Source organism: Uloborus diversus, chromosome 6 (assembly GCF_026930045.1).
Source record: "Uloborus diversus isolate 005 chromosome 6, Udiv.v.3.1, whole genome shotgun sequence".
NCBI lineage: Eukaryota > Metazoa > Arthropoda > Arachnida > Araneae > Uloboridae > Uloborus > Uloborus diversus.
This window is the reverse complement of record NC_072736.1, coordinates 167647069-167659275: the sequence shown is the minus strand read 5'-3', so window position 1 is coordinate 167659275 and position 12207 is coordinate 167647069. Positions and strand designations below refer to the sequence as shown.

At 32.8% G+C, this 12207-nt stretch overlaps 1 protein-coding gene across 1 annotated transcript in view; it reads right to left on the bottom strand.

Annotated features, from left to right (window-relative positions):
- The window catches only part of LOC129225063 (active breakpoint cluster region-related protein-like), a 91190-nt gene that overhangs the window by 44949 nt on the left and 34034 nt on the right, over positions 1-12207 (bottom strand). The window contains exons 2-6 of the mRNA XM_054859609.1: positions 7252-7331; positions 4956-5069; positions 1595-1780; positions 696-803; positions 566-611 (exon numbers count right to left, since the gene is read on the bottom strand). Of these exons, the coding sequence (XP_054715584.1) occupies positions 566-611; positions 696-803; positions 1595-1780; positions 4956-5069; positions 7252-7331 (534 nt within the window). The remainder of the gene's footprint in view (positions 1-565; positions 612-695; positions 804-1594; positions 1781-4955; positions 5070-7251; positions 7332-12207) is intronic.

The following is a 12207-nucleotide window of genomic DNA, read 5'->3' as shown; positions in this document are numbered from 1 at the left end:
CTTTAAAAATCACCATCTGAGGATTTTATGTGCTATCATATAGGAAAAAAGCATTCAAAAAAAAAAAAGAAATGGAGCTTTTCAATTAGATTTAAAAAATGTGGGATAATCACTTCTTTGCTGCTAAATTAGCAAATTTATCTAAAATGTTTGCTTGAAATTGAGAAAAAACAAAACAAACTCAAATTGAATTTTGAAAACAAATTGCAAAATACATTGACCTGGACTTTTGTAAATTCTAAATATTTTCATCTGGTTGGCAGGCAATTGACACACAAACAGACAAACTCTTTGCTTCATTTACATGACTCAAAAGCAGCGGTGATGTTGAAAAACAGGGGTCCCTCATGTAAAATGTTTGAACAGACAGTCTCAAAAACAATGGATGGCAATATTAAACAATAAAAAAAATTATCAAAGAAATAAACAATTTAAATTTTTGAATAACAGGTATTTATGAAGTTAAGTAGTTATACATCTCAACAAATCAGCAATGCAATCAATTAGGAGAAATACAACACACACAAAAAGAAAAAAAGAAAAAAAGAAGAAGAAAACTAAATACCTTCTAATGTTGTAGCTTGTCCTTTCAGAGCTTTCAGTTTAATTGACTGAAAAATTATAAAACATTAAAAAACATAACTTTTAATCAATTCAAATGTAGAAATTTGATTTGAAAAATGATGAAACGTTACCTTTGTAATTTCAGAAAATTTGGAATTATCAACACTACATTTCCGTACTGTTTCGATTGCTTTTGAATAATTTTGTAAAAAGGAGCCATAAACACCTAACTTGCTCGCCTGTGAAACAAGAAAATAGTTTGATACATAAACAAATGCATGACACTTTGAAATGTTTAAAATTAATACATAAAACTGAATTTTTCAAGAACACTTAAATTATTTTTCTAATTTAAGAGCACAATAGGCCCCTTTTATGCTTTCATTAATTTTTTAAATATAGATTTTACAGGTTTTAAAAGTTTGAGATAGTTTTTAACACATTTTCAAGAGCAAAAGGCTAAATGCAAAGTTGAGAGGGGAAAAAAAGGAAAACATAGAAGTAATGAAAGTAAATTTTTTAATTTGAAATCTATAATGAATAAATATACTGAGCAATGCAAGAATAAATAATTTAAGAAATGCAGACAATGTGTTTCCAGGATTATTTTACATTCTATGATAAAATAATTTTATAGAAATTCATAGAATCTCATTAGGGGCCATCCACAAATGATTTCCCACTTTGAGGGTGGCGGGAGTTCGTGAAATGTGTTACAGTCTAATAAAAGGGAGGGAAGGGGAATCAAGAAGAGCGACGTCATTTTTAATAAGAATATGCTTGTGAAAAACAGTATGACATATGGCAAAAGGGCTGGGGGGTGGGGCTAAGGTGACACTTTGTGGCGACCATGTTGTCACCTGTTAATTTTTTATAAATTCTGAAAGTTTAAACAAATATTGCTCAAGGATACACTTTGAGGAATTTCTTAAAGTTTGCAAACTAACAAAAAAACTACTTTACTTCAATGAATCTCAAACAATTTCATAAATAAGATGAAAACATAATGAATATTCAATATATTTAGTACCAGAATTTTGAAATCTTCACCAATAGCTTGCGTTCCATCCCATTTGTCAGTTTGTTTTTTCAGGCCTTTCAAAAATGTGATGTGAAGACTATGTAACTCTGGAATTCTATAGAAGATCAGATTAAAATCCTCCAAAGACAATAAAGGTTGTGATGTGCTGATTGTAGATTTCAATGCTTTCATGTACTAAAAGGAAAAGGTGTAAAAAATTACTATGTAACACCAAACTTTTAAACTAATATTACACAACATAAAAATAATCATGATGAAGTAACATTTTCAGAACATGCTCAAGTTTTGACATCACATTAAAATCAATCATTCAGAATGTACTAAAATGAAAACTAGTTTCAAATTGGTATTAAAACACAGAATTCTTCTAATTAAATTAACATTCATTGGCACAGCTTCTTTGTAATAAAATAGAAATTTTGTTACAACTTTGCTTAACTAACTAGTTGCCATCCTCATACAGATTAACTTATACGGAACAGTGGTATCAATAAAACTGATAGAATACAGGGGACTCTGACAGATACTCTAGCTATATGATTTGCACCAAGATTATAACATAGAAAAAAGGCTAGAAATCTTTTAAGATACAGTCGACGCTCGATATAACGACCATCTCGGTTCCAGAAAAAAAGGTCTTTATAACGAGTGGTCGTTATTAGAGGTATAATTTAAAAATATATACACAGTCATCATTCACGCCCTGTTGTTCAAAAAAAAAAAAAAAAAAACGGTACTTTTTCAAACATTCCAGTTAAATGCTCAAATTATTTTTATCATAGGAATTTTTAGAAAAATCGTGTGCAAAATACTATGACAGAACATTAAAGAAATTTTCGGGTAGAAGATATAGGGAGGAAAATGTTACACACTTACAAATCTGCTACTACTACTGCTACCACTACAGCACTACATTTTCTGAAGATAAAACTAGAAACAGATGTTTGCCTTTTTAGCAGACGTGATTTTTGCAAAACATTATTTTCTTTTTCAGATATAGGTGATAAATTGTGTTTTTCTTGCTTTTCAAAGAAACATTTAAAAGTCCCTCGAGAACCCCCAAATCTTAAAAACCACTAGATTCAAATACCAAACTAGCAACACATCTGTAAACTCCCTTTTCTTAGGAACCTGGAAATTTCTCGATTTTTCCTCCCATTATTTTTTTTTTTGTGCTAGCTGCGGTGAATGGTAATCTCCCCTGCACCCCCTCTCAAAGTTGGATTCGACATTGAAAACTTCAGGCAGATGTCCGTAAACAATAATCAAGGCCATTTCAAGCTACAAATTTGTTTTATTGGGAAGAACACTAGAAATAACGTCCGCTGAATTCGGTCGCTGTATTGGATTAGACGATACAGAACGGTTGTCATAACGAAGGCAAATTAACGTAGAGTTGATAAGAACAAAGTTGGGACTTTTACCACTGGTCGTTATAATGGGACGGTCTTTATAACGTGTGGTCGTTATAATGAACGTCGACTGTATATATAAAGTCTTATCTTTTTAACACACAGAAAAGGACAGTGGAAGGCTTTTTTTATTCACTTATTTTCAGAAACAATTTACCCCAGGGCCGGATTTCAGGGAGGGCAGGTGGATCTACTGCCCCGGGGCCTCCACAACAAAGGGGCCTCCACAATAAAATTTTTACAAAATATCCTAAATTTCACGGGTCAGCATTTTTATGTTTTTTCTCCCCTCTAAATTATAATAATAATAATATAAAAAATAAATAGCAGTAACTTCAGGATGTATTTATTTACTATTAAAGTGCTGATCGAAAATATTGGATACATACATATATATCAAAATGTTTGGATATATATCAAAGTATCGGATATATTCCAAAATGTGATGATCTTTTCGAACCCTAACTAGGGCCCTCCACTCCTTCGTTGCCCCGGGGCCCCCACACTTCCAAATCTGGCCCTGATTTACTAAGATATTTACAGAGTTAGCAACCTTGTAAGTTGAAAATTAGTACAATTTACTTTTGAAATTCATGTAATACATTGAAGATTATTAAAATATATATGTGTTCAGGAGGGGGGGGGGGGGGAGACAAGGGATGCTAAAAATGCCTTCACTTTATCTCAATAGGCTTTGTACTGTGTACAATTCAGGAAATTATCAGAAGGTCAAAGCAAAAGCAGATGCTAAAAGATATTTTACTCAAAAGAAAATGTGTTGGAATATGAATAAGTATAGCTGAAAACAAGGCCAACTACTCCGGAAAAACTAGGAGATGGATTTGGGCTCAAACTTTAAGAGTTTCATTAACTCAATCAAACACTTTGTGAACATGCAGTAAAAAAAAATACTACCTGGTTTTTTAAATTCAGCATTTAACATTAGTGATTTATTCAGTTATTATATTTTTAAGCTCCCCAGAGTCTTTCGTATTGGCATATATTGCTAACTCTAATAGAATATTTACATGCACATAAGGATGGATTCCCCCCCCCCCCCTCCCCAGGTAAGTTTTGTCTTTGTTACTGTTGGAGATGGTTGATTTATCTTATTATTATGTTGCAAATCTTTAAGTTTAGCGCCTAGACTGTTCGGCCAATTTTCATGAAATTTGGCACAAAATTAGTTCGCAGCATAGGGATGAGCACTCAAAGTGATTTTTTGAAAATTCAATTTTGTTCTTTTTCTATTCCAATTTTAAGAACATTTTACTGAGAAAACTATCATAATATGGACGAACAAATTACCATAACGAGGACGAGCAAAGTACCATATGCGATCATGGGCGAGGAAATTAACATAGCAAATTGGCGAGAAATTCTCCACCCATTATTTGCAAATATAGAGGCGAACCAAATGATCATTTAATTTTCTACTACAGGCAAAGCCGTGCGGGTACCATGAATAAATATACTGAGCAACACAAGAATAAATAAATTGAGAAACACTGACAACGTGTTTTCAGAATTATTTTATTCTATGATAAAAGAATCTTATAGAAACTCATAGAATCTCATTTGGGGCCATCCACAAATGATTTCACGCTTTGATGGTAGCAGGGGTTCGTAACAGTTAAAAATTTGTGATAAAAGGGAGCGAAGGAGTAGCAAAAAAAAGGGACGTGATTTTTTATAAGAATATGCTTATGAAAAACAGTGTGACATCTGGCAAGGGGTGGGGGAGGGGGAGCTCCCTCCTGCCATGGATGATTTATCTTATTATTATGTTGTAAATCTTTAAGTTTCTTTCCGAGATATTAGTATTTGACACTTTATGAAAGAAATAATAAATTAGTAATAGCACAAGTAGAATGCTAAAGACTGATACAGTAGATTTCAACAAAATGCAAAATATAAAAATTACATAAATTACATACCTGCAGGAGCATATTAAGGCATTCTATGTAAACTGTTTCACTTTCAACTATGCTACTTAAAATACATTTGTACATGGCCATTCTTTCAGCTTCACTTTTACATGGTTCAGCTTCCTACAAAAACAAAAAATAGCACAAACAAGAAATTAAATATGATCAAATGCTTTTTAATTTACAGATTTCACAAAATTAAAATATTGTATTGGGGAAGTAAGTTTGATAAATTTTAAATTTCTGAGCAAGTGCCATTTTATTACAGTACAACTTCGATTTAACGATTTCCTCTATTAAGTGACACATTTAACTGACCTCGGTTTGACTGTATTGAATGCCTATGCACTCGATTTAACGATATCCTTGATTCAACGATAACTTTTTCCAGACCCTTGACAATCGTTAAATTGGGGTTATGCTGTAAAGACCTTTAAAAAATAATAAATAACGTGCCCCAGACAGAAAAAATTTGAAAGTATAAACAAGCATTTTAAAAAGGAAGAGGAAGAATGAAATGAAAACTAGTTTTTATATTAATCACATAAAATTATGTAGCTTCTAACAGCTAGTTATAGAATCAGATCACGCAGGCACATGAATGTAACATAACACATTGCAATGACCCAAATCTACATTTTTGGGAAGGTGGAAATTCTCAAAATTCCGAAAAAAACTCCAAATAGTTCCAAATGTTAAAAAAATAAAATAAAATGAGTGCATGTATACATAATTACATCTAATGAAAAGAGACATTGGGTATTATTTAAAAGAAAAAGATGAAAAGTAATTGAAGTATTGCAATACTGCTTACAGCCTACAAATTTTCCAAATAGACAAACATTTTTGACTAAGAAATTCTTTGGGAGGACACAGTGACCTCCCATCAGGAAGCCTCGTACAAAACAAAAATTAAGACATTCTAGAAGTTCTTTCTTACCGATGAATACAAATAATTTTATAAAAGGTACACAATACCGCAATTAAAATTTTATGCATAATAATAAGGTTTGATTATTTGGCACAGAATGATCAGGTAGATTGTCAAGTGTTCTCACCATAAATCCCCAGAGGGGGGGGGGGGAATAATAACATGATTATTTTTCACACAAAAAAATTTAGGCACAGAATTTTGAAGTGAATGTCTAAAATTTGATATCAACAAGGTGTCATGTTGCATTAGAAGCTACTGTAATAAAAGCATTTCTCAAAGATGGAACAATTCTATTAAATCAAACACATTTAGGGCATTCAAAAAGTAAGTTACACTTGTTTCCCCATAGATGGCAGTATCCCGCAACAAGAAGGAAACGTGCGCAGACGATACTTTAGTTCCACAGTTTCCAACTGCAGCAATTTCATTCGGATAGTTTGAATCGTTGATGCGTAGTATGAGAAAAAATGGCGCCCCAACTGGAAACGTACTCCAACGTTGAAGTCTGCGGAACAGTACGTTTTTGTGGGCAAAAGGTTTAACAAGTAAAGAGATTCATCGTGTTGTCCTCTTGCACGACAATGCAAGACCTCACAACGCACGCACAACACAGGATTTACTTTGCAGTTTTGGATGGGAGGTCTAGCAGCAACCACCCTACAGTCCCGATTTGGCACCCTGCGACTTCCACATGTTCGGCAAGCTCAAAGAACATTTGAGTGGAAGAGAATTTACCAGCAGTCACCAGGTTCAGCCAGCTGTTCTAAGCTGGCTCAAGGACCAGGGAGCAGATTTCTATCGTCAAGGCATCGAACTATTATTGCTACGGTCCGACGAATGTCTGCAGCGACTGGGAAATTTTGTAGTAAAATAGAGTGATGTATCTGTGTCATATTGTATTGTAGCACACTTCTCAATAAAGTGTTTTTTGACCAAAATTGTTCGAGTGTAACTTACTTTTTGAACGCCCCTAGTATTTAAGCATTTCACTTTCATAGGAGATACACATTTGAAGTCTGCATTTTGGAAAATTTAGAAAAGTACATTTGGATACAGTATTATCCATACCATACTTTCATGCTACAGCACTTTGCTAGAGAAAATCAAAATGCAAATCAGCATTTCAATTTTCATTCAAAAATTAACTTGGTATATGTCATAAAAATGTTGCTTTATTTACCGAAATGGCAATTTTCTAGCATAAGAAGTTAGATTTAACAATAAGAGTGCATCTCAGACCTTGCTTTGCTCTGATAGTATATTTTCCCAAATAAAATGAAAAAAATTTAAGTTCTCAGAAAAACACTGACTAGTGTTTACAATAAATAATGGGAAAGCTTTGAAATATTTACTGATAGATTATAACATTACCAGTTTATTCTTTTTGCAAGAAGGTGGCGTCGAGGAACCACCCAAAAAGGATGTTGATTCCACAGAACTACTATATACACCTGAAAAAGATTAAAAAACAGTGTGAGACAAAAAATACCATAAGTAAATAGCATTAACACAACCAGTTCTTTCAGAAAAGTTTATTATTTCAATAATATGTTCAGGTTCACCTCTTATTTTTACAATAATAATGAGAAATCTAAACCAATCTGCCCCAAACTTCCTCTTCAACGCCCGACCATGCAGCCTATTCACTAAATGCAATAAATTCTCACTTCTCCAAACAATCGGGGGGGGGGGGATAGATCCCTGTCTCAAACTTCATGATGCATTAAGAGAGATAAAAAAGAAATATGAGCAGAGTGCAAGTCGAAACCTAACTATCAGCAAAAAAATTAACCCAAATTTCAGAGAAATTTCGAGTGCATTTCGCTGGGCGGGGAGAGGGGGAGGGAGGTAGGAATGTTTTAGAAAGAAGAGAAATGAAATGCAATTAATATGCTTACAATAGAAACGTGCGATTCTTTTTTTTAAATTTGATTATATGAAAAGGTGTCGTTTTGGCGATTGCGATTTTTGCAAAGGATTCGTTTTTTCTATTATGATTCTTGTTAATTTTTGCTTTTAATCTGAATCAATATTAATAAAACTTTTCTTTTAAAATTCAGCCATTACTTTAAGTCCTTTAACTAACAGCTAAACAAATAAAGAAAGTCATGCAGTCAATTCTGAGTTCTTGAGAATGTAAGTACCTTCATTTTTTCGGATAAACAGCAGATAACTGTTAAACTTTTGTTGAAAATCATTAGCGATTCATTTTAGTTTAATAAAGAGAGTTATCAATGTTATTACTATTTCTCAAAAGACAATATGTTTAAAAATAAAATGCTTAACTTATTTTCAAAGAGGGTTTTTTTTTAGGATTCAAAAGTTAAATTTCTTAAATACACTTTATAACATATTGAACATATTGAAATAAAGTTTGCAACAAATTCTACTAATAAAGTTCCATGTTTTTACCACAACTTTTTTTTTTTTTTTTTCAGATAAAAAAAAAATTGAAATTATTTGCATGTGAGGGCGGTAACGCTGCCCCCCTCCCCTCCCCTCAGAAAAAAGAAATTGGATGCGCTACTTATCATTGGGTTCCAAGTTCGTGATAGTTAAAATCCGATCGTCGCGTCGAGAGGAGAATTAACTGGAAATATAAGGGGCAATTCCACGGGTAACTGGCTAACATTCACCACTTCAAAATATTCCCCTTGCTTGTTGTTTTTTTAAAGCTGAATTTAAAAGTAAAATTGAAATTCCAAGACACATTTAGCTGATAGGAAAAAAAAAAAAGTTTGAAACATGCTTAGCTGACTGACATAACGGCTGCAGAGGCCCCTGAACTAAAATTTTTGAGAGGGGGAAAATTCTTAATTTGTCGAATGAAGTTAAAATTTTATCAAATGATAAAAATACGAACGTGCACACATGTCATACATACATAATATCTAATGAGAAGGAGCACCAGGCATCATTAAAAAATAATTTAAAAAAGGAAAAGAATATCAATGTTGCAATAGTATTGTCTCCAAATTGGCCGGATCATTGGAAAAAATAAAGCAAAAAAGGAAAATTTTGGAAGGTCACAGTGACCTCCGGTGACCTCTCATCGGGACGCTCCCCGTTGGCTGCACCAGTCCATGTTTTGATTTTTTTTTTTTTTTTAAATAATTCAAACTGCATTTTGAAAATTCAATTATACAATGAAATTCAACAAACCAGGGGTAAAGATCTTTTATATTAATGTTTTCAGTCGGCCGTGCTTATAACGAGCCCTGATTTAACGAGAACCCGGATTTAGCGAGGAAATCAGAAATACTTGTGGTTGGTACAATCTATAGTAGCATAACTCGCTTTTAACGAGCAAACCCCGCTTAAAGCGAGCAATATTTTTGTGATTCGTAAAATTTCTATTGACTTTCAGCTCGACTTATCAATTTTTCATAAATTTTCTTCAACACTCCAAATTCAACCAAAGTTTAACAAATCATAAATCCTGAGAACAAGCGATGACAGAACGTTTTTTCATTTGTGGAGAACGAAACATTTAAAAATTATATATGTGTATACCTCAAAAACAATGACATAAGAAAGAGACATTCAAGACAGTTCAAAGCAAAGTAACCAGCTTAATTGGTACTGTACAGTGATTAAGAAGAAGAAAAAAAAGCAACTATGATGAACTTTCATGATTTTTTTTCACGAACTCGATTTTTACGAGAACTTGGTTACAAGGGTGCCCACAGAGGGGGGGGGGGGGGGGTAATTTTTTAATTTATTTATTTAAATTTATTTTTTAAATTAATTTATTTTATTTTAATATGCTTATATTTTATTTTATTTATTTAGTTTGTGTGTGTGAGTGTGTCACTGGCGTAGCACAGAACTTTTGTAATAAAATAATAATAATGATAATAATTAAAATTAAATAAATAAACAAATAAATAAAAAGTATTAAAAAAATAAATGAAATGCATTAAAAAATAAATAAAATAAAAAAAGAGAGCAACAAAATAAAAAATAAACAAAGTTGAAAAAAGTTTTTTTTGGGGGGGGGGGGGTGGATATTTGCACCATTGAACTTGGGGGGGGATGGGCACCCCTGCTTGGTTATAATGAGCAAAGATCACGGTTGGTTATGAGCGAGTTCGACTGTATATTGTGTTATTGAAACTAACTTACTGCTTCGCTTTGAGAATGGCAGTCAGTTACCCCATAATTAATTTTCTTTTTCTGAATAATCACCCCCCCCCCCTCCCCTTTCCGAAACTTCGGTTTCGTGTTTTGTTCCACTTCGCAAACTCGTTCGACGAAAGCACGCATTTTCCAGAAATTAAAATCCGGCATCCAACAACTCTCCCACATCACACACGTCAACGGCCAATAAAAATAACGCCCGCCAGAGCCGGCGAAAGCACAAAGGAATATTTATTAGTCCATTCCCGAAGCAAACAATACACAAGATATGCTTATAAAAGAGCATTAACGCATCAGCGCCGAGAAGGAAGTATGAATCGCTAGAGATTCTTGTGTTCATTATTCGAGACGAACAAGGCATTACTTCGTCTTGCAGGAGTCAAGGATCACGAAATACATAACGAACTAATCAAAGGGGCAGACGTTTAAGGATTTTTCGCCGTTCAGACACAAACTCGTCTTTTAATCCCTCGACGATCTTGTTATTTTCAAGAAAACGGTCATAAAAGAAACTTTTTTTTTTTTTTTTTTCAAGACTAGGGGGCTCCGCTTCCTACTCGCTGCCGCTCACCCACCCCCGAAGATTGCTTCGCAATCTTGTTTGGTTCGCGAAGATTTAAAGTGTCTGTTCAAAAAAATCATTTACAATACACGCTACGATTAGAACAAAATAAAAATCACGCTCCCCTTCCCGTAGAAAATAAGAGTTTTAATAAAATAATAAAACACTCATTGAACATCTTAATATATAAAAATCAATGTCCTGAGATAACATATATATATATATATATATATATATATATATATATATATATATATATATATATATATATATATATATATACATATATATATATATATATATATATATATATATATATATATATATATATATATATATACATATATATATATATACATATATATATATATATATATATATATATATATATATATATATATATATATATACATATATATATATATATATATATATATATATATATATATATATATATATATATATATATATATATATAATCAACGCACAGCCGAAACCGCTGAAGCTTCAGACTAGAAATTTGACAGGCATGTCCGCGTGATTACAAAAGTAACCACTAAGAAAGGATTTTTCGAAATCTCAATTAGTTCGGGAGAAATTAATTAAAACCCCTTAATTTCTGCGAAATTAAAAACCTGTCATTGAAATTCAAATCCCTTATTTTCGAAGGCTTTCCTCCATTCAAATCATTATTCAGTACTTCATCTCAACTTAAAATTTGCGAACTATAATGTTTCTGTCTTTTGCTTTTATTTTTTCAAAACTAGAAACGAAGTTTTTAAGAACATCATCACAGGCGGACTATCCTTTTGAATTTAGAAGAGTGCAGTTTCCTGTTAAAGTTTGCTTTGCAATAACCATTAATAAGTCACAAGGACAGACATTAAAAGTAGCAGGGATCGATTTAAGAGAAGACTTTTTTTTCACACGACCAATGTTATGTAGCTTGCTCCAAAGCCAGTTCATCAAGCAGTTTAATAATTTTAGCACCAGAAAAAAAAACTAAAAATGTTGTATACAAAAAAGTTCTAGCTTAAACATGGGTATAACAATAAAATGTGGATGACCTCTGTTTGCAAAGATAATCAATACTTTAAAAGGATCGTTAAAAATAACAGTTAAAGATCGGTTAAGGACAAGGGCATATATATAAGGAGTCCAGGGGCCCTGGGATCCTCCCAAATTTAGAAAAAATTATAGGTAATAAGTAATTATTATAGAGGATTTTCGATACTAGGTGCACCAAGCACTGTTAACCCCTGCTAATTCCATTACCCGAGCAATGCCGGGTACGGGAATGCTAGTTGAATATTAAAATCCCACTCCAAACTAATGACAAAAAGAACTAAAAAAATAAAAAATACTGTCAACAAAATTGTTTTTAAAGAAACGTTTCAAAGAGCACACCCCTTCCCCAGAGTCCAAACTAACTTGTACCTAATTTCACAGCTTAAGGGCCTCCTGAACATAGCAAAACGGCCGTTTTAGTATGTTTGAAAAGTCGCTTTCAAATTCGTGGTCTCTAGTATTATTTTTGCTCTTTAGCTCCAGGCTTGAGTTGAGCTCACACAGCCTAGGACTTTTCGCTCTAAAATAGAACCCCCTGTATCTGCTGATCTAATTAA